Source organism: Pelobates fuscus, chromosome 3, assembly GCF_036172605.1.
Source record: "Pelobates fuscus isolate aPelFus1 chromosome 3, aPelFus1.pri, whole genome shotgun sequence".
In the NCBI taxonomy this organism is placed as follows: domain Eukaryota; kingdom Metazoa; phylum Chordata; class Amphibia; order Anura; family Pelobatidae; genus Pelobates; species Pelobates fuscus.
Genome location: NC_086319.1, coordinates 75,657,593 through 75,684,932, shown reverse-complemented (window position 1 = coordinate 75,684,932; position 27,340 = coordinate 75,657,593). Strand labels below are relative to the sequence as shown.

Genomic DNA, 27,340 nt, shown 5'->3' with positions numbered 1-27,340 from the left:
TGTCTCTGCTCTGCTCCCCAGCGCGCAGCTTAATGAGACTGGGGCCGGAATATTACATCATATTCTGGCCCCGGGCTCATTAACCCCTTAAGGACACATGACGTGTCTGACACGTCATGATTCCCTTTTTTTCCAGAAGTTTGGTCCTTAAGGGGTTAAGTAGCGTGCGAGGGCGGGGGAGCAGAGCAGAAACAGCACAGGTCTCCCTCCAGGCCGCCAGCAGCCTAATTGCGGCCACACCAGCTGTCTGCCCGGACCCAGGTGCCACGGCCCACCGGGAAATTTCCCGGTATCCCGGTGGGCCAGTCCGGCCCTTTACCCCTATATTAAAACACTAAAACTATATACAAGCACCTCTTCAAACACCAAAACTGTACATAACACTATAGCGCCAGTAAATACCGCAGCACTCTACAGATATGAACCTAGAAATTTTGACTTGGGGTGCCTTGGAAAAATATTGAAATATTAAGGGCGCCTTGAACCTAAAAAGTTTGGGAACCACTGGTATAAACACAATCTAAGACGGGTCAGAATTTACCCTGTGGTTTATTACATGTGAGGTTATGCCTCTGTGTGTGTATACATATATACATATATTGTGGATTTAGCCCCTTCATGATATAGCCACCTTTTACTGGCTGTGCCTCACCTGCGGCCTTGTACATAATCTGCTAAACCCTTAAATTTAGGCACATGATGCTGATTTCGAAGAAAAGAAATTAAAATAGCCTAAATTTTTCCATTTGGATTTTTACTCAGTGACTAGATCGGGCGAATTGTGACAATAGCTAAGTTGGATTTTATTTTTATTTTCAGCCCAAATGTATAAATCTACTTTTTAATTCACGACAATTTGCAGTTTAGTGAATAAACACCAACAATGTTCGTAAACAGAGCACTCTTTAAAAAGTTTTTTTTTTTTTTTTTAAATGAGTCTATATGTGATACAATTATAAACCATTCCTGTAGGCTGCAACGACACAGTGTCAGCAGATGAAGATACCTTAGCCACGTGAATGGCACACCACGCCTTCATACCCTGCCCACCCAGCACGGAGATCGCCTGCTCACTGGGTGCTTCACTGCCTGTGGGCACAGCATCAAGGCTTTGGGTCTGAGTGGGGCAGAGTTTTTAGGACCTGGTGCTAAACTACAGCAGGAGATCTGAGTCCAAAGAAAGGCAGGCTTGGGGGGGAACACGCAGTGGTGACTTCTGGATGAAAGCTGAGACATTTTAAAAGTGGGTCCTTAGGGGGATCGTTCAGTTAAATTAAAGGGAGGAGAGGTCGTGGTGCCTAGGTGGGAGAGTTCTTTTAGAACTGGCTACAATGTAGCACCATGCACTGCACGCACAAGAGGAAGCTGGGCAGATCCAGCCCCATGCGGGAGTTGGCTGGTGGAACGCTGGAGCTCAGGCGCTACAAGTCTATCGATAACAAGGAGGCATCGGCTGATGGTGGCCATGGTTATCCGATCTCCCCTCGCCCAGAAGCGGCGGTGTCAGTGCCAGCCAGCCCGGCTAGAACCTGCAGCAGGGGCAGGGGGTCTTCCCTCACTGGATACGGTAAATACCTGGACATTCCTCACTTGTCGTCCCCCCCTCCCCATGTACTCCTCCTGTCTGACAGCTCCCGTGTTCTTAGAGACCTGGGCAGCAGGTTTTTAGGTCAAGGCTAATTGTATGCGGTTGGAAAAAGGATACTGTGTTCATGACAGGCTGCTGAATAAACTCTGCTTATCTCCAGCCATGACATGGATATTGTATATATATTGAGTTTTAACGATGGCTAATCGTAATACTTCTAAACTACACTCCCTCTGCTGCTCAGCCAGGCATCACTCTGGGGTACCAGGATGAGTCCCAGAGATCGAATTTGAAAAGAATTCTGGAGCAAAGTGAGAGCGAAAAGCAATCTGCGGGAACGTTCTATTGGTTTCCATGGTGACTGCTCCCAGTTTAGCACTTTGCCCCAGAATGATAAATGTGGTCCTCTTATGCTGTAAAATAATAATGCACCTGTCCCCCAGGAAATACAGATCTACTCATTAAAATAAATATATAAAATAATGGCAGTCCATTGAACCCTGGCTACGTTTACACTTAGAGCTAGTGAGAAAATACAGCATATTTGGGTTAATTGTGGTATGTTGGAATGTTTGACCTATCTAGTGATAGAATAGAGAGTGATATACCACTCGGATTGCATTATTTTCTAGTAATGGTGTTTTTAATAATTTGGTTGCCTGATGATGTTGCTATCATCAGTATTTAGTATTTAGAAAATTGGGCAGACTAGATGGGCCGAATGGTTCTTATCTGCCGTCACATTCTATGTTTCTATCTGCATTGCATACACTGACTTTGAAGGGGTTCAAGATGGTTACATATATGATCTCAGGTTTAAGTAAATACCATACTCGATATTTTTATAGCCCTATCCTGCTGGTAGCTCAAGCTATGCTAACTGTGCTTTTACATGTCTACATCAAATTATTTCTACAGATGATTATTAAGTTAAATACCATGATATTGTTTAACAAACAGTAAAAAGATCCAGTGTCATTTCGTTAACATAAATAATTAAATGGTTTATTCCCTAATCCAACACTAAAATTTGGTGAACAGAAACTAATTTGCAAAATACAAAAATGCTAAAATAGCTAAGCTGTAGCTGTAAAAGACATGAAGATTCTTCTAAATAAGCCATTTCCTGCCAATTTTGCAGTCTGGTTTTTAGGTTTTGTACAATTAAGTTAATTGTGAGAAACTTCTATCTTTTTCAGTCCTAGAAGAATAACCAAAACACTACACAGATCTTTGGGCTCTGTCCTAAAAAAAAGAAGAAACAACAACAAAAAAACACCTATGTTTTTAAAAATATTGAATACTAAAGCTTTTTTGTTTTTTTTGCTTCAAATGCGAGAAGTTTTCTAGGCCCATTGAACTATCGAGCAGTCGCTGAACTGACATTTATTTTAAATTACTGTATTGTGATTAGTGCACCCACATTTTAAAGGGGCATTCTAAGACCGTAAATATTAGTACATCTTATTACTTATTATGACTCTTTGAATGCTGTCCCCTTTTTTATACTGGAAGCTGGAGGTTTGCTCTGTAGGTTGTCAAACCACCAAAAAAATGTGTAAATAAATATTGGGTTCAAACAGTAGGGAACTGCATTCAAATGGACAAATGAACTGCTATGACCTACATTACAGGGTAGAGAGCTGTGATCTTATTGCATACCCATAAGCAATTGATAGATCTTGAAGCGTCATCATTGCACAATTGCATAGAGCTTGACTTGAACCACTCTATATGTAACCCAATACCATTAAATCATCTAACATGCACAGTTCCATGTCTTCATTGCTAGCCAAATTGTCTTGGTGTATAGTTGGAAGGTTATTAAAGGGACACTAAAGTCACCAAAACAACTTAAAATTAATGAAGCAGTTTTGGTGTATAGATCATGCCCCTGTAGTCTCAGTGCTCAATTCTCTGCCATTTAGGAGTTAAATCACTTTGTTTATGCACCCTAGTCACACCTCCCTACATGTGACTTACAAAGCCTTTCTAAACACTTCCTGTAAAGAGTCATCTAATTTTTACACTTCCTTCATTGCAAATTCTGTTTAATTTAGAATTACTTAGCTCCTACACTGTTAAAAGCATTCTACGCCCTGCAGGAGCCACCCAGCGTGTAATTAAAGTTCAATTTACAGAGCAGGAGATGCAAGTTTCAAAAACAAGTTAACATCTCATTGAAAATGAAACCATCTTTTTTAATGCAGGTTGTGTCAGTCACAGCCAGGAAGGTGAGGCTAGGGCTGCATAAACAGAAACAAAAGTGATTTAATTCCTAAAATTCCTAAATGGCAGTGAATTGAACAGTGAGACTGCAGGGGCATAATCTATACACAAACACTGCATCATTAAGTTAAAATTGTTTTGGTGACTATAGTGTCCCTTTAAGTATTTTTAATAGTTGACCTTCCTGGGCCTTCTTACCATAGAAAATTATAGTCAGATACTATGTTAACATAGGGATTCCTGCTTTGACACTGATTGCTTTCCTAGACCAAGCTCTAAACAGGTCCTCCGACTCCGACTCCACAACCCTGTATAAGCACCATAACCACCACCGCCCATTGTAATGGTTTTGTGCTATTAGCCTATGGGTGCCATAGCCTCCATGAAACCTGACCTCAATGCTGTAACCCTATCATTGCCATCTATGATTAGCCAAATAAGCACTTGATAAAGTGTAATTTCCCAAGATCAGTGTGCCTACAGAGGGAGTGGGCTATGGGTGCCTGGTAGATTCTGTAGTTTTGCTCAACTTCTACAAAATCGTGTCACAGAAAATTGGGGGGTGGCACCTATCGACTTATAGCACCATAACCACTTCAAGAAGCAGTAAGTTTTGGTGACATGGTGGTTTGGTGGTTGAGCTACAGCTACCCCTTTGGCAGTACTTGTTGGAACTGATTCATTATAAGTACCATTTAGTTGGGTAATACATTAAATACATTAGTAAAATAAGATGTACTTGGAAACTGGCAATATCTGAATTAACCCTCCTTAACTTTGATATGATTTAATTGGTTAATATTTTTAAAGGACTCAATGTCTGCTAAGTAGCTGGTTTTAGAAGTGCCTGTATAGGCTAATGGTAGACAGCTTATTGCGTGACTCTTGACTAAGCATTCTTCTTGTTAAATGTGCATTAAGCTGCGTTCAGCTGTAATATGATCAGATGATTAAGATTAGTTGAAGTGCTCCATGTTTATATTGATGGCTTATGACATCTATAGTTGGCAAGATGTTTAGGGCACTGATGGTAAGACTCCAGATTGTTATCACGTAATGCTTTCTGTAGCTGTTTCCTTTCCATTGTCTGACATTTCAAGAGGTTCTGCAGCAGTCTTTTCCTTACTTGTTACATTTTTCACTCTTGCACAAATAGTCAGACCCACACTCTGGAGGCGCCCAAACAAAATTGTAATAGAAAAAAACAAACAAAAAACAACCCACATAATCCTTTATTTGTTATTTAGAATTCATGTTGGAAAGTATTGGGGGAAACAAAAAGAAGGGGGGGGGGGGATTACAAACCAGTCTTCCACTTTTTTGAAGATTGCCTATCACACACAACTGGGGGGGGGGAGGGGGAGAGACACAAGTGGCATTATAGAAAGAAAGGGGTGCGCCCACCCCTATATTACTGTTATTATTTAGATAGCGCCAACAAATCCCGCAGTGCTGTACAATGGGTATTCCCTATGTAGCCCCTATCTTCTCTGCACCCATTACAGCCCCTATTACCACCTACACTCACTACAGCCTATACTACCCCCTATAGTGTGTATAGTGTATGCAGTGTGTTTGTATGTAAGGGATTCACTGTGTGTTTTTGTGTGTATGTAAGGGATTCACTGTGTTTTTCTTTGTGTGTGTAAGGGATGCATTGTGTGTTTCTGTGTGTGTGTGTGTGTGTAAGGGATGCATTGTGTGTCAGCATGTGCGTGAGTAAGGAATTCATTGTGTGTTTTTTGTAAGGGATGTAATGTGTGTTTGTATGTGCAAGGGATTCATTGCGTGTGTGTAGTGGGTCAGGGTGATTTTGTGGGGGTGGAATAGGGGTGTTGAGGGGGGAGCAGCTTTTTATTTGTTAATTATTATTTTATGTTTTTACCTTTTCAAGTTTCTCCCCTCCGTGTTTATTACCTTAGACCATAGAAGAGGTAGAGCATTTCCTAATTGTCGGGTGGTAGCAGGGCTGGACTGGGAAAAAAAAATTGTCCTGGGCATTTTCTAATCACAGCGGCCCACTAAGAAGAGGGTAGGCCAGAGAGGGTGTGTTTTGTCATCACTAATGACAAGCAAGCCCCCTCTCACAGTGAGAATGTTGGTTCAATGCTCTTCCAGGGCAGACCATGCGCAGAACTCTGCTGAATAGCTTTAGCATGAGAAAAAAGCCCTGTATTTGTTCTGCAGAGTGCAAGCAAATGTAATAACATGCTTGCACTGAGTTGGCTTGCAACTTGTCTCTGGTGTCTCTATAAATGGGATACCAGGAGATAAAAGGGCAAGGAAAGAGTATTGTGCATGTGGGATTGCGTATGTGTAGAGTGAGCTGATTGTGGTGCTGAATTGTGTAATAAGGTCGGTTTTAGTCGTGTTGTGTTTGTGGCGTAATATAATGCATATGTGGCTAGGGGCTGTAGAGAGTGTGTGTATAGTGCATGTAGCAAGTGTGTGCATACGGGCTATAGTGTGTGTGTGTGCATAGCTGATGTAGTGTTTGTAAGGGTTGTAGAGAGTGTGTGTTTTGGCAATGTAGTATGTGTTTGCTTACAAGGAATCTAGTGTGTGTATAGGGGATCCAGAGTGTGTATGTCAGGAATGTAGTGTGTGTGTACGTGGTGCAGTGTGTTTGTGTGTAGATGATCCAGAGTTGGGTAAGGGATCTAGTGTGTGTCTGGAATGTAATGTGTTTAGGGGTGCAGTATGTGTGTGAGGGGTGCTGTAGTGTGTGTGTATGTATATATATATATATATATATATATATATATATATATATTTATATATATCAGTCTTGTAAAAAAGATAGCACTCCAGGGACTTTGTAATAAAGTTGAAAAAACTTAGCTTTCATTCGGACAACTGCCACAGTGGATCAACGTTTCTACTCTGACGAAAGTTCTGATATAGAACTGAAACGTTGATCCACTGTGGCAATTTCAATCCTGACGAAAGTTCTGACACAGAACTGAAATGTTGATCCACTGTGGCAGTTGCCTGAATGAAAGCTAAGTTTTTTCAACTTTATTACAAAGTCCCTGGAGTGCTATAACAAGACTGTTATAATTTTTGTTGACAAGCACCGGGCTTTATATTTACTATTTACTGGATTGCAAGTATTTGGATATTATATATATATATATATATATATATATATATATATATATATATATATATAAAAGACCAAGAGCCTTGCACTCCTACTTACAAAAATGTAGAACCCGGTGCTAGATTGCACTAGACATGCAGAACAGAAAAAAATCAGCACTCCCAGGATTTTGAAATAAAGCTTATTTTTACTCCAAATATCGATGTTTCAGTTCCTATCAGGAACTTTCATCAGGATAACAAGTTTGTCATCCTGATGAAAGTTCCTGGTAGGAACTGAAACGTCGATATTTGGAGTAAAAATAAGCTTTATTTCAAAATCCTGGGAGTGCTGATTTTTTTCTGCTCTCTCTCTCTTTCTCTCTCTCTTTCTCTCTCTCTTTCTCTCTCTCTTTCTCTCTCTCTCTCTCTCTCTCTCTCTCTCTCTCTTTCTCTCTCTCTCTCTTTCTCTCTCTCTCTCTTTCTCTCTCTCTCTCTCTCTCTCTCTCTCTATATATATATATATATATATATATATTTGATGTTTGGAAGTGTTGGGAGGGGGTTCTGTGTGTATGTGTGAGGGGTGCAGTGTGTGTGTGTGAAGGGTGCAGTGTGTGTGTGAGGGGTGTAGTGTGTATGTGAGGGGTACAATATGGGTGTATGTGAGGGGTGCAGTGTATGTGTGTGTGTGAGGGGTGCAGTGTGTGTGTGTGAGGGGTAAAGTGTGCATGTGAGAGGGGTGCAGTGTGAGTGATGAATGCTGTGAGTGTGAGGGGTGAAGTGTATGTGAAGGTGCTGTGTGTGTGAGGGTGATGTGTGCATGAGGGTGCTGTGTGTGTGAGAGTGCTGTGTGTGAGAGTGCTGTATGTGTGAGGGTGCTGTGTGTGTGTGAAAAGGTGCTGTGTGCGTGAGGATGCTCTGTGTGAGGGTCCTGTGTGTGTGAGGGTCCTGTGTGTGTAAGGATTCTGTGTGTGTGAGAGGGTGCTGTGTGTGTGTGTGAGAGGGTGCTGTGTATTTGTGTCAGGGTGATGTGTGGGTGTGTGTGTGTGTGAGGGTAATGTGTGTGTGAGAGGGAGCTGTGTGTGTGCGTGTGTATGTGTGAGGGTAATGTGTGCGTGTGAGAGGGAGGTGTGTGTGTGTGGGGGGGGTAATGTGTGTGTGAGGTTAATGTGTGTGTGTGAGGGAGCTGTGTGTGTGTGTGTGTGTGTGTAAGTAAGGGTAATGTGCGCGTGAGAGGAAGCTGTGTGTGTGAGGGTAATGTGTGTGTGAGGGTAATGTGAATACTAATCCAGGGTTGCCTCTTTTTACGGAGGAATGTGTGTAACAAAGTGCTTAAATAAAAAGTGAATAAAAGTGATTTACAGGCAGCTCTATACACTTGTATGGAAATATCCTCTATTCCACTAAACAAATTTTGTAGATTATGGTGCGGTGTAAGTGACAAAGACCTACACCTATAAGTGGAGTGCTCAAACACATATACAGCTTACCAAACGTTATTTCGTTCAATAGTGCAGTATGGAGTACATGTCAAAGAAAATACAAAAGATACAATATAGTGCAGATGGTATTTAAAGTGACAATGCAGGAATAATAATATCGTAGTGAACTATACACTCACATTTCAAGGAGCCTGTATATAGAAACACTGGCTCCGTATTGAAGCTTGTGTGCTTATTATGGTAGCACCACCCTTCCACTTCGACTTGGAGTAGTTCTCAGAAACATAAAGAGAGAACGGACCAATGTGTAGACTGTAGCAATAAAAACACAGATGTAGGATAATAAATGTGGTGCTCACCTGTCAGGGTAATGTGTGTGTGTGAGAGGGAGATGTGTGTGTGTGTGTGTGTGTGTAAAGGTAATGTGTGTGTCAGATAATGCTGTGTGTGTGTGTGAGTGCTGTGTGTGTGTGAGGGTAATGTATGTGTGTGTGTGAGCGTAATGAAGCCCATGGATCAGCGCAGTCAGGGGAATGGGCCTTGACAGAGCCAAGGAGTAGGCAGGTGGAGCTATAGATTTAGGGGCGGGGAGTTAGGGTGGAGTGTAATAAAGGGTGTGGAAAAGTGCAAGTATATTAAGCGGCCATTTTAGCAAGTGGCCATTTTAATCAGAATCTGCACTTACCTGTTAATTGTCTTGGCAGGTTGTGTGGTTTCTTTTCTTTTGTTTTTCAGATGGCTTCGCTTGAAGAGATCCTGGACGGTGTGAGAGCAGCAGTGAGAGACAGGGGGATGGCATGGCTGCAGCAGCAACTGGCGGTTTCTGGGACCAGCGGTAACCCCCCTGCGGCAGTTGAGCGGCACTCGGTGCGGAGGGCAAGAACGCCCCAGCGGCTGAGCCCGGGCGTGATGCCTGCAGCGCGTCGGAGACGGAGTCCGTCTAAAGAGGCGAGCGGATCACCGGTTGTGGATGCAGGCCGGTCGGAGGTAGCGCAAACGCCATCGGCCCCGTCTGCGCGACGCGGCGCCGGTAAGGCAAGGACGGCTGTTAGGCCTGGAACGGTGTCGCGGCCTATCACGAGGAGCGCTGCTCGCAGGACGGCGGGCGGCAGGGCGGCGAAGTTGGCGACGGCCTCCAATGAGACCGGGACTGCAGAGGATGTCGGAGGAGTGGATGGAGCCCAGACACGTCCCGGTGAGTCTGCTGCCGGTTCCAGTACCGGGCAGCAAGGGAATGCACAGGGGACTGGGGATGACGGGCTGACACCACCCCAGAGGGCCACAAGGGGCTCCAGTGTCGGGGAGGTTAGACGTACGGACGTGACAAGGTCCAGGCAAAGCAGTGGGGGGACGGCAGGACGGGTCACCCAGCTGGGGCAGCAGGATCAGGCCAGGGCGGCAACGGAAGGGGATTCCGCTTGTCAGGGTCAGCGCAGCGATTCCCTGACGGATAGAAGAGCGGACAGTGAGGGACTGTCACAAGGGTCTGACACGTATTCTGACGGCGGGGTTAGGAGTGGACGGGAGGGCCGCAAATGTTGCTCCCGGCGACGGCAGGACTACAGAGACAACCCTAGGCCTGCGGAATACAAGAAGCGGCGCGGGGCAGGCGCCAGGCAAGACAGGGCAAGGTGCGACAGGGAGAGGAGCCCGTCTACTGATGGGCACGGTGGGCGGAGACCAGTCCGCAGGGCCAGGAGGAGAAGGGAATGGCACAGCGAGTCTGGGTCCTCCAACGGGAGCCCCCAAGGACGGCCCGATAATTCTTACGGCCTAGAGGGCCTGGATGCTAGGCGAGAGAGGCGTAGGGTTGACGGCAGGGAACGTAAGGAGGACGGGCGGGTAGACGGACACTCGAACAGACTACCCAGGTGTTCTTCTCCTTACAGGTCGCGGAGCGGTACACCTGCGGTCCCGCGGCGGGATCCGGCGGATGGGAGTCGGCGTCAACTGGACACTCCGAAGCCGCACGCGGCGGATGGAAGGAAAACGACCCCGCGGCCCTCCGCGGCCGGAGGCTCTGGCGGTGAGTTACCTGTTACATCACACTCAGATTCCATGTTAACTTGCCTAAAATCGTTTTTAGACTCATGGGCTGGTGGGGAGGGGGCTTCACCGCAATTTTCGAGGGTCTGGGTTCCGGAAGCGGGTTCCGGGTCAACGGGACAGGCTAGAGGGGCGGTGAGTAGTGTGTCCAGACTGGGTACACCTGAATCGGGTGAAAAAACAGATCTAGGTTCGGTCGGAGGAGGCGAGATTGCTGATGCGGCACGGCAAAATGTGCACGTATCTTTCGCGGGCCCCTTGGGCTGTCACCTGAAGTCTGAGGTAAAGGACAGGATTTGGAAAGGTGAGTTCGTAAAGGTTTTTTCTCTCCTTCCTCTGGAGGAGTTCCTCGATCTAAAGGATGAGGATAAAAAGGACGCGAAGAAGGAAGAGGAAGAGAAGAAGCGTAGGTATCGGAAGATCCCCAAGACATTTGCAAACTGGCTGCGGGCCTTTTGCATACTGGCCAGCGTCATCGGGGAAAAGTTTCCCGATCGCTGTTCGCAACTTTTTTGTTACTTAGACGGGATAGGGGACGCTTACTGGACATACGGTGGCATTGCATGGTGGAAATACGATGAGCAATTCCGCCAACGTTTGGCAGCGAACCCGACTATGAGATGGGATCAGATGGATTTGCCTTTGTGGATGCGACTCATGATGGCGCAGAAGGCTGCGCCCTTTCACGGGGCGGCCGGTGCAGCACCTGGAGGAGCGGCGCCGGCCGGCCAAAAGAAGGGTTTCTGCTGGCTCTTCAACGAGGGCCAATGTAAATGGGGCTCGTCGTGTAGATTCAAACACGAGTGTTCCGGTTGCGGCGGTACACATGGAGTTAATAGGTGCTTCAAGAGAGGCAAACCAGCTGGTGTGGGAGGTCCCAGCGGCTCCGCGGCTCCTGCCGCTGCCACTGGGGGCAACTCCAGTGAAGGTAGGCGAGATGCTGCCATGGCTAAAGTGCTACGCTAACCGCGCTGACGCAGAATTTTTGAGGAAAGGGTTCACGGAAGGGTTTATGATCCCGTTCAAGGGGAAGGGGCCAGGGACGTTATGTTTGAATTTACGATCCGTGCGGGATCACCCAGGGGTGGTGCGGGAAAAATTGCTGACGGAGGTCAGGCTTGGGAGGATGGCGGGTCCATATGCGGTCCCACCAGTGCCGAACTTGAGGGTGTCTCCGCTGGGGGTGGTTCCCAAGAAGGAGACGGGCAAATTTCGCCTGATACACCATTTGTCGTACCCAAAAGGGGCCTCTGTCAACGACGACATTGACGCGGCCCTAAGCTCCGTCTCATACGCATCATTCGACCAAGCGGTCGAGTTGGTTCGGAGAGCGGGGCCGGGAGCGTTGATGGCGAAGGTGGACGTGGAGGCAGCTTTCAGGTTGCTTCCTATTCACCCGACATGTCACCATTTATTGGGATGTTTCTTTGACGGGGGTTTTTTCGTGGATTTGTGTTTGCCCATGGGTTGCTCTATTTCGTGCGCGTACTTTGAAAAGTTCAGCTCTTTCTTCGAATGGGTGGTGCGTCAGGAGTCGGCTGGGGGTGCAGTAGTGCACTATCTGGACGACTTCTTGTGCGTAGGACCGGCAGGTTCTGATCGTTGTGGGCAAATACCGGGGGTTCTACAATGGGTGGCACAGGTTTTTGGGATCCCGTTGGCAGCGGAGAAGACAGTTGGCCCGACGGTATGCTTGAGCTTCCTAGGGCTGGAAATAGATTCGGTAAAGGGTGAATGTAGGTTACCGATGGATAAGCTGACAGCGCTACGCCAACGGGTGGAGGACATACGGGGTTCAAGGAAGGTGACCTTGAGGCAGTTACAGTCACTGCTAGGGAGCTTGAACTTTGCTTGTAGAGTGATCCCTATGGGGAGGGTTTTTTGCAGGCAGTTGGCTCGAGCAACTTGTGGTGTGCGATTGCCAGGTCATTATATCAGAGTCTCCGCTGCGATGAAGGCGGACCTGGATGTTTGGTTGTGTTTCCTGCAGGAGTTCAATGGTCGTGTGTATTTTAGGGACGAGGCAGCCTCGTCGGAAGAAATCGGTTTATTTACGGATGCTTCCGGGAGCGTAGGTTTCGGTGCTTACCTGGCAGGGAGGTGGTGCGCGGAAGAGTGGCCGGAGGCGTGGAAGGAAAGCTCATTGATCAGGAACCTGGCCTTCCTAGAGCTCTTTCCAGTGGTAGTGGCGGTATCCTTATGGGGCGAAGAGCTCGCGAACAGGAAAGTGATCTTTCACTCCGATAATATGGCGGTGGTGCAGGCGGTTAATAACATCTCGGCCTCTTCTCTACCCGTGGTACGGTTGTTGAGGCACTTGGTGCTGCTTTGCATGTCTTGGAATATTGTGTTTAGGGCAAAACATGTTCCGGGCTTGTTGAATGTTGTTGCTGACGCCTTATCTCGTTCACAGTGGGAGCGTTTTTGGGCAGCGGCGCCGGGAGCTCAGGAGACGGGTCAGGCATGCCCGGCGGAAATGTGGCGGCTCGGGACGTCTTGCTTGGGGGGTTTATAAGAAGTTCCCTAGCGGCCGGAACGTGGACAGCATACACCAAGGTTTGGTCTGAATGGGAGGAGATGATGGGTCAGTCTGGAGGGGCGAATTCGCCTGCAGGTAGGTTAGACACCCTATTATGGTTGTTGTGTCGGTTATTCGCGGGAGGGGCTTCTCCCGCGAAGGTGGACCGTTACATGTCAGCATTGGCATTTTGGTTTAAGTTCACGGGTAAGGAGGATATCACGAAAACTTTTTTGGTTAGGCAAGCATTACGCGGTTTTCGAAAGGGAAGACGGGCTGTAGACTCGAGACGGCCTGTGTCGTTTAACATTTTACTAGGTTTGGCAGAGGGGTTGCGTGACGTCTGTACGTCCCCGTTTGAGGTGCTCTTGTTTACAGTAGCTTTTGTATGGGCGTTCTTTGGGGCGTTCCGCATCGGGGAACTAGTCAGTTCTAATAAGTACGGTGCGAACGGGATCAGGTTTGAGGATGTGGTGATGGGGCAGGACAAAGTCGAGATACGTCTGAGGTGCTCCAAGACGGATGTCTTTGGAAGAGGTAAGACTATAATTTTGTTTGCGTTGCCAGGGTCGGAAGTCTGCCCAGTAGCATGCGGGCACAAATACTTAGGCGTTCGCCCCCAGGGCTTGGGGTGCTTTCTCGTACACAGGGATGGTCTCGCGCTGTCACGCTTCCAGTTTGTCAGGGTCTTTCGCATGGGGCTGCGGCAGTTGGGTTTGCACCCCATGCAATTTGGAACTCATTCTTTTCGCATAGGGGCGGCAACGGAAGCGGCGCGGCTTGGACTCGGGGATGACCGGATTAAGCAGATAGGTCGGTGGGAGTCCGCGCGTTTTCGGACATATGTAAGAACGGATAGGTTGGTTTGAAAGGGGGTTCTGTTGGCGTTGAGGGTTTGGTAAAAAAATGTTCTGCAAGTAATGATTTGTGTTTCTTTCTAGGTCGGGTTGTATGGTTGGTGGGTCACTCCTATGTTTATTGGGCGCAGAAGAGGGCTGCAGTTCGGAGGAATGGATCACAACTGGGCTTTCTTCAGGAAACGGTGGAGTTACAATGGTTTGGTTTTCGTGGTTTCAGCTGGCAGAGCATTAGTGGAGAGATTTTTGGAAAATTGTTGGGGGGTAATCCCCCGGACATAATATTGATACATGGTGGGGGTAATGATTTGGGGCTTATCCCTCAGAGGGAACTGATTAGGAGGATGAAACGGGATTTGGATCGGCTCCGGGAGCGGGTACCTGGAGTAGTTGTAGTTTGGTCTGAGATGGTGCCAAGATTTAATTGGAGACACGCCAGGGACACAGCTGCGGTGGCGAGATGTCGGGGGAAAGTTAATAAGGCCATGTCAGTTTTCGTTAGGAGGTCAGGCGGGGTCCCGGTAAGGCATTGGGAGCTAGAGGGTATGTTACCTGGGTATTATCGTAAGGATGGGGTACACCTTTCGGAGGTAGGGTGTGACTTGCTAAATCTCGGTTTTCAAGAGGGGATATCCCGGGCCCTATTTCTGTGTGGTGGGGGGCGCTCGAGACATTAAGGGATCAAGTCTCGGGCTGTGGCGGGATAGGGCTAGGGTAATTGGGATGGAAGTGGATTAGCAAGTGGCTAGGCTAAGCTTAGGCTGAATTAGGCCAGAGTTGGAAGTGGTCTGTTGGTTCGAGCTCATCGGTGGCTCCGAACCTGGTGGTGTAGGGGTGTCTCGGTACACCCCTACAGTTAATAAAGTTATGATTATAGGGCCTCTTTGGTAGGCCGGGTGTTATATATTATGCGTTATTTATATTGTTATATATTGTTTATGGTATGAGGTCATTGTCTGGGTTAATGCTGTACGGAAGGGGGTGGGGGTAAATTAATCTTATATGGCAATGACCCCAATTTGTTATCTTGTTTATTGAAAAATTTAAATAAAGCTGTGGACTTTTATTTTCCAACAGAAATTGGTGTCTGTGTTTATTGGTGGGTTTTGGGGGTCAAAAATGCCACAAGCCGAATAACGACTGTGCGCATGTCATGAAGCCCATGGATCAGCGCAGTCAGGGGAATGGGCCTTGACAGAGCCAAGGAGTAGGCAGGTGGAGCTATAGATTTAGGGGCGGGGAGTTAGGGTGGAGTGTAATAAAGGGTGTGGAAAAGTGCAAGTATATTAAGCGGCCATTTTAGCAAGTGGCCATTTTAATCAGAATCTGCACTTACCTGTTAATTGTCCCTCCCACCCTCCCTGGTTTTGTAGCAGGTCCCGTTTGGTCACAGCGGCGGGATAGGGCTAGGGTAATTGGGATGGAAGTGGATTAGCAAGTGGCTAGGCTAAGCTTAGGCTGAATTAGGCCAGAGTTGGAAGTGGTCTGTTGGTTCGAGCTCATCGGTGGCTCCGAACCTGGTGGTGTAGGGGTGTCTCGGTACACCCCTACAGTTAATAAAGTTATGATTATGGGGCCTCTTTGGTAGGCCGGGTGTTATATATTATGTGTTATTTATATTGTTATATATTGTTTATGGTATGGGGTCATTGTCTGGGTTAATGCTGTACGGAAGGGGGTGGGGGTAAATTAATCTTATATGGCAATGACCCCAATTTGTTATCTTGTTTATTGAAAAATTTAAATAAAGCTGTGGACTTTTATTTTCCAACAGAAATTGGTGTCTGTGTTTATTGGTGGGTTTTGGGGGTCAAAAATGCCACAAGCCGAATAACGACTGTGCGCATGTCATGTGTGTGAGATTATTCAAGTAGAAAAAGAACTGTCACGGAGTCCAGGATAAACTTGGACTTAGAACAGCGTGGTCAGTGTGGGTGGTGCCAGGTCCACCCTGGGCTTGGACCCTCCAAATAATACAATATGTGAAGAAAGAGGGAATCCAAAACCAAGGAATAGTGAGGGATTCCAAACTGGTAAGGTAAATGAAAAAAATAATAGTAAAAAAACAAGCTAACTAATGTATATACAATAACTTGGAAGTATATACAACCATGAAACCTCCAGGGCGCTGGCTATCAAAGTAATGTATCACAGTAAGAATAAACTTTATTGTAATCAGAAAAATAAAAAACGATACAACTGTTCTGAAATTCCCAGCTGAGGAGTGGTAGGCAATTACCTCTAAGTATGTGGGTAAACCAACCCTGGGTAATATCCTGGACTGTGCATGCCCTATAGGAGCTCATCAAAGCATCCAATTATTACTGCTGCCTAGGCAGAAACAAATTGCCACAGGGGTATTATTGGCTAAGCAGTGCGCTGGATAACATCCAGTAGGAGGAAAACTGCACAGAGTTGAGGTAGAGGATGGGTAGGTATAGAGATAGGATAAATCAGGATGAGATGTAAAGAGAGATCTCAAGAAGAGAAATAACAGGTGGTCACTACCACTATGCAATAAAGATCCCGATGTATCCCACTCCTGAGTATGGACAGAGCAGCTCCTAGGATACACCTTCCTGGGTGGTAAGCGCTACTGTGATATAAGCATAACTAGTGTCTATATGTCCATTAGATTAATGGTCTGCAGCTCCTAGGAAACCACTTTGTGGGTGTTCTATGCTATAGTAATAAAACAGCACTGCTATCTATCCACATTCAAAACCAGATAGGGCTACAGCTCCTGAACAACACCTTCGTGGGTGTTCTAAGTTAGAAAGCTAACACACACTAGCAAGCCGTCCTTCCCTCCAAGTCCTAACAAGACTAAAATATAACCAAAACTAAAACTTAAAGTAGTGTGAAGTGCATAGTGCTAGTAAGTGCTCAAAAGTGAGAAAACAAATTGACCCAACGTGCGTTTCGGTGCTAACAACGGCACCTTCGTCACGGGGTAACCTTATTAGTGGAGATGATCAAACTTTTAAAGGGCTGGGTACCAATCAGAGTCTCTTCGCCTCCTTCTGAGTCACATGTGCTCATTAAAGTCAAATTCCTCACCAAGCGAGGGGTCGGGGCGGAACTATGACGTATCGTTTATGTTCAGATTGCCGTCCTTTCCCAACTCCCTCCTATTGGCGGAAGTCTATTGGAGGTGTATTTGTTTGTGTGCTGTCACACAGAGTTCACTCTCGCGAGATCCGAGGCATTGCCATGGCAACGCTCGAAATCTCGCAAGAGGAACCTGGTGGAGCTGCAAGATAGAGCTCCTCCGGGTCCTCTACTTTCATCCCCCCTCCCCAGCCAGTGACGGCATCACACTACATGTGGGCCAGTGAGGAAGATCTTTGACTACATGTGGGCCAGTGAGGAAGATCTTTGATCTCCCCACCGGCCCGTCATAGAATACAGTGGGGCCGGCTCTCAGATAGTCCATGATTTTGAAATGGGATGTCCAACAAGCTCACATCAGGTCAAAAGATAAGATGTCCACATACGTTTGGCCATATATGCTATCTCTGTTGGGTCCCTAGTAAACTTGTCCTGCAGCCATCTTTAGTTCCTGGTTGTTTTGGGGCAGGGTAGCAGTGGAACTACAGTGCAGGGTTGTGGTGGGTCTACATCTTAACTGTAGTCTTTGGAAAGAAAAGAACAACTGTTGTTGGGATCCTTTTTAATTGAATTTACTGGTGAATCTCGACATACCAGCTGTAGCATGTAATAATTAATTAAAAATACCTGGATATTGCACTGCACAGAATGAATCATGACAATTTTTTTACCTTCCTCATCCATCTTTTTTTGTCGGAATTAAAGGGTTTTGTTAGTTTTGCAGTCGTCTCTGCAGACAGTGTTGTGCGGATTTAGTTACAGATAAGGAAGTAATTGAATGAACGAGGCCACTTTCAAATGTCAGTTCTTTATTGAAACTTAACTGGATAATGGAGTCCCAGCTTGAGATGTGCTCCAGTATAAATATTTTATTCGTTTGGATGCTCAGTTTCTTTTGGCTACAATTTTATGTCTTCATAATATTTTGAAGTATGCCTGTATTCACAGTGGAACAGAGGTATATAAAGCTTTTGTGGCAAATTCCAAAAGATATATGTGACAAATAGTTCAGGAAAGCTTCAGATAAAGGAAAGCTGCAAGTATAAAGGCAGATTTATCTGTATTTTAGGGGAAAGAGATGATTTTGTTAAGAATATTTTATTAATTTCCTGAGGTGGTAAATAAAGGCCTTGACATATTCCTTAAACTAGTTAGAAAAGTACCGGTAGCATCCAGCAGTTAAAGGGGCATTTGCTTGCTGAAGTGATTTATGCTGGTAAGGTGTATACTTTTTATTTTATTTAAAAAAAAAAAAAAAAAAAATTCTATAGAAATTAACACTTTTATAAATTGACCTTGTTACACACCCTGGCGGTAGATCAGACAACCGGTCCTGCTAATTCCTGGTTATTTAGCTCAGTGGAGCTAAACTCAAGAGGCAGCAAGTGCTCAGAGCATCTATCTTGCAAAGACTTCTCTGCATTGGGAAGTCTGTGATTGGATAGTCACAGAAAGGCTGGGCAGGGTTCAAAAGGGAAGGCTTGCAAAGGCTGCAGACAAGAGATATGCAGTATGTGCAAGCTGTTTTAGATATACCCCTAAAGGAACAAAATGCATAATTAATTGCTTTCATGTTTGCAATCTTTCTATACCACAACAGCAAAAGCAAGACAATTGTTAACAGTGTAGGTATTTAGGCATAACTGTGCACATTTTTTGTTAGGAAATCAAGAGTGGTGCACGCTTAAGACATAGATACAGTATAATTTCTTTTTCTAAAATAACATCAAACGTGATCATGTACAAACATGTATTCCTGACCCTATAGTGTTAAAACCACCATCTAGCCCCCCTGTGCCCCTCATGCCTCCATAAATATAGTAAAAATCTTACTGTATTCAAGCCAGAAGCTGTAAATCTGCATGCTGTTAGACTCAGAAAAACAAGCAGTGTGCTGACATCATCAGAAGTGGTAGCCTGATCCAATCACAATGCTTCCCAATAGGATTGGCTGAGACTGACAAGGAGGCAGATCAGGGGCAGAGCCAGCATGATTCAAACACAGCCCTGGCCAATAAGCATCTCCTCATAGAGATGAATTGAATCAATGAATCTCTGAGGAAAGTTCAGTGTCTGCATGCAGAGGGTGGAGATACTGAATGTTTGGATGCATTTTAGGCAGCCATGACCCAGGAAGGATCTCTAACAGCTATCTGAGGAGTGGCCAGTGACGTTATCACTAGGCTGTAATGTAAATACTGCATTTTCTCTTAAAATACATTGTTTACAGCAAAAAGCCTGAAGGTAATGATTCTACTCACCAGAACAAATTCAATAAGCTGTAGTTGTTCTGGTGACTATAGTGTCCCTTTAAGCTGCACATTTTTATAGGTAAACAGGATGATGCTATCAAATATGAGAAACAGAAATGATCATTATCTTTGCTTATACGTCATGGATTTTGCTCACAAGGATGCTTAATAAAGGAAAACCGATTGATATACAGTAGTATGCTGGATAAGTTAAGACAAGATAGAGTAACTATATTTGATAGTTATAGCATACATATGAGGGTAGAAACTCTTAGGCGTAGGTAGGTGTAGCATAGATCTGTAGATAAATGCAAGTTGTGTAAAACCATACACAAGAATTGGTATACAGAGGTTTCAGCAAGATAAAACTAGTGTAGCTTAAAGACCGCCGGTCTGGCCCCACCCCCATCATCCGTTTTTTAATTTAATGGGACCCTATAGTCACCAAAACAACTTTAGGTTAATGAAGCGGTTTTGTGTGCAGATCATGCCTCTGAAGTTTACTGCTCAATTCTATGCCATTTCGGAGTTAAAACTATTTTGTTTCTGTTAATGCAGGCATAACCACACCTCCCCTGGCTGACACAACCTGCACACAAAAAAACTAAATGGTTTCATTTTCAATCAGATGTAACTTAATTTAAACGTTTTTATCTCCTGCTCTATAAATTGAACTTTAAGGAGCATAATGGAGGCTCCTGCATGGTCTATCAAGCTATTAACAGAGCAGTAGATAAAAGCTTCTAAATTAAACAGAAATTGCAATAAAGGAAGTGTAAGCAATAGATTAACCCTACAATTTCTAAAACAAAAAACTGCACTATTTTACATTATAGGGTTAAAATCAAAGGGACATGATGGGGACCTGCGAGTCACATGGTTATTGCTCAACCTTGTTATCACAAATAAAAATCGCATTTACAAAAAAAAAAAAAAATATCACAGGGACACACACTGCAGTGGTCTAGGTTGACTATAGTATTCCTTTAATGACACACAATTATTATAGCATAAAAGACAAGTATTACTATATTTTATAGCGAAATTGCTTTGCCTAAAAGGTTTTTAATCAGAGCCAGAGTCTATATAACATTTATCACAGAAACACTAGATAAAATGTCAGGAATAATGCAAGCATTTATTTGATTCTTTTATTTTTTTCGTTCCTATTTTTAGTAAAGGAACTTTGTTGATCTATATGACTTGTTAGCCTTATTGCCGGCAAATGATTAGCTGCGCTGTGTTTTTCATTTAAATAGAAAATCTAATGTTGCAAATACAAACATATATTTTCAAACTTTAGCGTTTTTACTATTCAGTTTAGATTAACGGCAACCCTTTCACCCCTTCACTTCCAAAATTGAGTATAAACGTTTTTACTTTTGCAGATTGAAATTTAGTCCATAAAGCTTCAGTCTAGCAATGATGACCATCCTTTTTCAAAGCAAGGACTGTGTATAACAGAATCCACTAGATCGGTGGTATCAAAACCAGTCCTCATACTCCCTACCATTTCAGGATTTAGTCATTCCCCAGTTGTGTCTAAGGTGGTTTTTTTTTTCTTCCTCTAAAAACTTTAGACACAACTGTGTAATACCGAAATCCGGAATTGTTGGGGCATGTGGGTTGGTTTATGAACCACTGCACTAGATACTCATTTAATGCCTGCAGATGTGTTGAATATGTCAGCTCATCTTCTCTTTCTGAACAATAAAGGAAGTTTCAATGGATGATACCATTCCTACAGTCTGGGGGAGGCGCTCTACCATTTCACTGTTAGCATTCCACACAGTGATAAAGATTGCAATAGCACTTTTGAATACCTTTTGTTTTAGAAATATATGATTTAGCCATATTTAGTGTGTGGACATAAGGCTCAAATGCAGACATTCTTTTTACATTCGGTTGCCAATTTCCGTTATAGCCCCTGCAAGCAACTAAAAAGCAGGCTATTTGACCATTTTTATTTATCTATTTTTGTCACACCCACAGTGTCTGAGAAATAAAATAGCAATTTTGCTTTGATGCTTCCATTTCAGACCCTGTGTAAATTATTGCAATGTGAAGGATACTGTATACTGTCTAAAGTGTTTTATTCCTGAAAAAGTTAGACTAGTAACATTTTTCAAACAAAATATCCCTTTTCCCACCTTGAGGTCCCACTTTCCCAAGAGTTCAAAAGTTATTTTATATGTATAGATCTATGAAGCTTGACAGCTATAAAACTGGGTTTTATCCACTAGACACCAAATCACTACATTAAGATTTAGAAGCATTTGCAAACTCAGTATAGTCACAATTTTTTAAAATTTATTTTTCAATCCAGAACAATTTGGTGTTTAGTGAATTAATTCCAGAGAATCCAGATAAAACCTACCATTCCATTCTGTGCTCTCTGGGAGGTACATATTTGTGTGTTTGGATTAATGCTAACATGTCAATATATTTATATTTTAGTTCTAGTGCTCTATTCCCAGTTCATTCAAAACAGAAATGAATTACAAGATAGAAACACAGAAATGATAGTATATTGCTTCAAATTATTTACCACTTTACTCTTAACATCAAACACGGTTTAATTATTTTAATATTTTCCAGACACAGATCCCAACAGCCTGAGTTGTAATAATCTCTCCGGTGGAACAAGTTACTACAGCTGTGTCAGCCAGATTACTATAGGTAAGTGTTATTAAAATTCACATTACACATGTGCGCTAAAAGGAAGAGGGAGAGCCAAACGCTACGATCAGCATCTCCTCATAGAGATGCATTGAATCAGTGCATTTTTATGAGGAATATTCAGCGTCTCCATGCAGAGTGTGGAGATGCTGAACGTCAGTGCTGCACATTGTGCAGCACTGTCCCCGGTAGCACCTCTACTTCCCATCTGAGTGACTGCCATTGGAGGTGTCCCTAGGGAGCAATGTAAATACTGCTTTTTCTCTGAAAAGGCAATATTTACACCAAATTGCCTGCAGAGACAGGCTATCGACACCTGAACAACTACATTAAGCTGTAGTTGTTCTGATGACTATAGTGTCCTTTTAACAAAGAGTAGCTCTGCCTTTTGTCAATTGTCAGGCATAGAAAATTTACTAAGACAACGTAGTCTCTACTTTAAATTTGTATAACTTTTGACTGGGTTGGAATTTCAACTTGGTCAATGTGAGTATGTCATAAAAAGGTTTAGGTGATTTTCAATATTCAATAGTTATAATTTTTGTTTTTAAATCCAGAGAGGAACATTGGAGAGAAAAGGGGATTTGCCGTACATGTTTTGAGAATTGTAGAGCCAGTGACAGATGGATTGAAATATATTAATATTAAAAACAAAAACAAAATCAAACAAACAAAAAAAAAAATTTCAATAAAATATATACCAACAGAGGTGGGGACAAAAGTGTGGATGAAACCCCCTTCCACCTGAAGTAAGTGGATAGTTAATACATTGCTAAACTCACATACACACACCAGTCAGGCCATATGGCTTGCTTTTCCCACAAAAATCTCACTTTAACAGTGCTCACTACTGCAAGGGTAGGCATATGCAAAATGAGCTCAACAAAGAACCAAATTTTTGCCTCATAATTCCACTTTATACATGGATTCCTTGGAGTATGTGTCTGCTGTATACAACAGCTTTAAACACAACTCAGGAAGAGGAGCAAAGCAAGTAACGCCAAGCCTCCATAGCAAGTCAGTAACCAACCTCATGCTGATAAGTTGCATTAACAATGAAAGGGCTGTCCATGAGTGGTTCATTGACTCTTCTCCTCTTCCTGAGTTGTGTTTCAAAGCTCTTCCATTGAAGAGGAGTGGACCAACTTTCCACAGGCCACAATCAACAACCTAATCAACTCGCTATAGGAGATGTGTTGCACTGCGTGAGGCAAATGGTGGTCACACCAGATACTGACAGGTTTTCAGACCCCCGCACCCCCCCCAATACAGTAAAACTGCACATTTTAGAGTGGCCTTTTATTGTGGCAAGCCTAAGAAGTGCTCACTAACACAGATTTAGACAGATTTGTGAACAATATTTGACAGAAATAGGCCTTTTGTGTACATAGAAAAAGTCTTAGATCTTTGAGTTCAGCTCATGAAAAATGGGGGCAAAAACAAACATGTTGCGTTTATAATTCTGTTCAGTGTATATATATATATATATATATATATATATACAATTATTTATTTTGCACATGAGAGTATAACATATTCAAACAAGCAAAATAGTACTGAGTAAAGTTTTCAGCATACTCATGACCTTAAAGCATTCAAGAATGCAAAGCTATAGGGTGATGTCTACACATGTTGCCCTATAGATAATGTGGAATCTGGGTTTTTATTATAAAGGAAAAGAAAAACAATATAATTATAATGTATATGTATAGGCCATATGGTCCTAGGAATAGTTTATACGTCCCAGAGGGCTGGTCAGAGTATGTCACCCCTATGGTGAATCACCCCATTCTGTTAGTGTACCATGCTGCATAACCTATAATCTAGATGAGCAGAGAGGTTGTAGAGGTGGATAGCTAATCGATTGTTAGGAAAAAAATAAACTCACCGTGAACCAGCATAAGTAGCATGCCTATGTAACTGGGCCATTGTCATAAGCCTGGGTTATATAGGTAACTAATGTGTGGCTACTTTGCACCACAGACTGGATAACTTGAAAAACAAGTACAAGTTAATGAACAGTGTTCGAGTACGTGGTTAAGAGATATAGTAACAAAAACCAGTAGAAGGGAAAAAGAAAAAGAACTTGCGTTGTCTGGTGGAAGCCACAGATGAGTCTCTAACTTGGAACTCTGTATGTCGGGGTGCTTCTCCTCCATGAGACCTCTGGTCACTCTAGAGGCTGTTCTGCGTGGGGTATGAACTCCTGGATTCTCACTGGATCTGTGTGGGACATGCCCATCTTCAAGACTCCTGTTGTCCGTTCAATGCCTTGCGCTTGTATGTATTACTCCAATTCCTTGTAGGTTCCTGTCTGATAGGTTGTGCCTAGCATGGCGAACAGAATGGAACGGGGTAGGCCCCATTGGTAATGGGTGTCCTCGGCCTGCAGTGTTTGTAGGAGAGGTCGTAACAACTGCCACCAGGCAAGAGTGATCCTCGTGAGGTCCAGGAATAACGATAGCATGGCTCCTTCAAAGGAGATCGGTGTCTTCCCCCATACAGCCGCCAAGATTAGTGCTTTGTCCTGTAAGCACTGAAATCGGAGGATGAGATCCGGAGTGGTGGAAGGCGGTGCATTTGCCGGCTTAGGTAGTTGGAACATGCCGTCTAGCTTTGACGTGTTTAGGTGGTAGGAAGGCCACCAAAAACTGCTGGATAAAGTGGGGTAGGAAACTGTCACCGGTACTCCCCTGATCTTGAGATTTTATCTCCTTTGGTGGTTCTCCATGGCTTCAATACTGTCATCAGTCCTTTGTTGCTGCTGCCGCAGTTCTGTCATTCACCTTTCCACCGCAGCCAGCAACCAGTAGGGTTTACTTGACTGTGGTGCTTTCAATGGCCTTCTTAAAGTGTGCCAAATCTCCTACTATATTTGTGCGGAGCTCGCCTGCATTGCTTTTAGCTGAGTGGCATTGACTGGTTCCCAGCCGTCTGACACAAGAGGGTTAGATCTGGGCTTCATACCGAGTGAGGCCCCCTCTCCCAGATCGAACGATAGATCCTCGGTAAGTATCCTTCAGGTAAGTATTAATGTAAAGGAACACTATAGTCACCTAAATTACTTTAGCTAAATAAAGCAGTTTTAATGTATAGATAATTCTCCTGCAGTTTCACTGCTCAATTCACTGTCATTTAGGAGTTAAATCACTTTGTTTCTGTTTATGCAGCCCTAGCCACACCTCCCCTGGCTATGATTGACAGAGCCTGCATGAAAAAAAAAACTCGTCTCACTTTCAAACAGATGTAATTTATCTGAAATAATTGTATCTCAATCTCTAAATTGAACTTTAATCACATAAAGGAGGCACTTGCAGGGTCTAGCAAGCTATTAACATAGCAGGGGATAAGAAAATCTTAATTAAACAGAACTTGCAATAAAGAAAGCCTAAATAGGGCTCTATTTACAGGAAGTATTTATGGAAGGCTGTGCAAGCCACATGCAGGGAGGTGTGACTAGGGTTCATAAACAAAGGGATTCAACTCCTAAATGGCAGAGGATTGAGCAGTGAGGCTGCAGGGGCATGTTCTATACACCAAAACTGCTTCATTAAGCTAAAGTTGTTCAGGTGACTATAGTGTCCCTTTAAAAGAATCGTTAGTTTCCACCGAAAATCCAATAGTTTAGGCAGATTTCCACAGAGCTCTGGAGAAGTGCATGCGATCAGGTTTACAGCTAGGCTCTGCCCCCATTATTAAATTATTTTAACAGCGAAAGTATCATTTATCTATTTAATGTGCAATTTATTTGTTAAAAAATCTATTTTTTATTCGCTATGACAGTGCCGCTTTAACTACTTCTTCTCTCTTATGCTTTCCACACCCACTCCAGGGGGACACTGATCTGACCATTCAGTGTCCTATCCCTAGGAACACTGTGAAGGTGCATAGGGCATGCCTGGCAGATTTACAATTGCACAGTTGGAATATCTCTTCACCTTGCAACAGCCTGACAGGGAGAGAGAAGAATCTATTTAGTGTGATTCATGCAGAACAGGCTCCGGTGTCAGGTTTCTCTCTCCTGCTGCTGCACAAGGATGCGCTGTTTCCAGTGGACAGGTCTGAAACTGAGATGGGTTTGTAATAGGGTGGGAGGTGGTGAGGTTTAAGAAACTCCTCTAGCTGAGAGGAGTGCCCAGTAATGCAAACTGACAAAGTTTATAGTAAGTTTATAAACATTTATGACCTACTCTTTAAAGTTTTTCTTGCTTTAGTTTGGTTTGTGTATTTGTCTAAATTTTCTTTGTAGCTGGTTTCAGTGCTCAGGCACTGAAGGTAGTGGTGTTGTGGAGACAGGCTTGGAGACTATGGTGAGGCCTAATAGAAAGCAGTTGTTGTTGGGGGATTCCATCATAAGGGGTGTGGAGATCGACAATGGTGGTCTTGTGAGATGTCTTCCCGGAGCTACTGCTCACAGAGACAGGAGCCGTATCTGTAATATTGTTAAGTGAGCAAAGCAGGAAGGCAAATTGGATGTACTTGTCCATCTAGGGATAAATTACTTGGCTTGCAATGAGGTTTCAGAGGTTAAGGAAGTTTTTAGTGTTTTTGCCAATGATATACGGCAGGTTGCTTCCACACTGTCATTCTCTGAAGTTCTGCCTGTGCATAACACTCAGAACGACAGGCTGATGCATATTAGGGACTTTAACTTGTGGCTTGGTGAATGTTGTCGGGAGCAAGGATTTGGCTTTATCTCTCATGGTAGCTCTGTTTGGAATGGAAATAAACTGTACAAAAAAGATGGTTTGCATCTTTCTCAAAAGGGAACAAATGTGCTCAGTGAGCAGTCAGAGGTTTTCCTAGGATGTATTTAAACTAGGAGGGGGGAGGGGGGGGGGGAAGGGTAATAACACATCAATCCAATTGCCCCCCAAAACAAGGACAGAAGGTGCCTGTAGCAAGTGTGTTAAAAAATGATAAGCTTAGAGTCATGTCTACAAATGCTCGCTGTTTAGGGAATAAGATCCATGAACTTGTGCCAATAATGGCAACTGATTATGTAGATTTAGTCGGTGTTACTGAGACATGGTATAATGAGATAAATGACTGGGATATAACAATACCAGGGTCATCTTTATATAGAAAAGACAGGGAAGGCAAGAAAGGGGGAGGGGTGGCCCTGTATGTGAAGGATAGCATAAAATCGAGGCGAACATAGAGTCCGTTTGGGTTACGTTAGAATTTGGTAATCACACAGTAACTCGTGTGGGTGTGATTTATAGGCCGCCAGGACAAATAGAAGAGTTAGATAATCTACTAGTTAAGGAAATAGCTAAAATGACAATGAAGGGGGAGGTTATCATCATGGGTGACTTTAATCTTCCTGATGTGAATTGGAAAACAAAAATAGCTGCTTGTGCCAGGAGTACACATATTCTAAACCTAGTGGGATTGTCTCTAAAACAAGTCATTGAGGAGCCAACTTGTAAAGAAGCCATACTAGATTTAGTGTTAACAAATGGAGATTTGGTATCAGATATTACTGTAGGTGAAAGTTTAGGATCCAGTGCTCATCAGTCAGTGTGGTTTAA

General features: G+C 43.9%; 1 protein-coding gene across 2 annotated transcripts in view; it reads left to right on the top strand.

Annotated features, from left to right (window-relative positions):
- The first annotated feature begins 1,145 nt into the window (after window positions 1-1,145).
- ANO4 (anoctamin 4) overlaps window positions 1,146-27,340 on the top strand; it is a 250,595-nt gene continuing 224,400 nt past the window's right edge. Inside the window, exons 1-2 of one of the 2 annotated variants that reach the window (XM_063447226.1) lie at window positions 1,146-1,567; window positions 21,726-21,806. In XM_063447226.1, the coding sequence (XP_063303296.1) occupies window positions 1,342-1,567; window positions 21,726-21,806 (307 nt within the window). In that variant the 5' untranslated portion in view covers window positions 1,146-1,341. The remainder of the gene's footprint in view (window positions 1,568-21,725; window positions 21,807-27,340) is intronic. The other variant, XM_063447227.1, reaches the window with a different exon arrangement.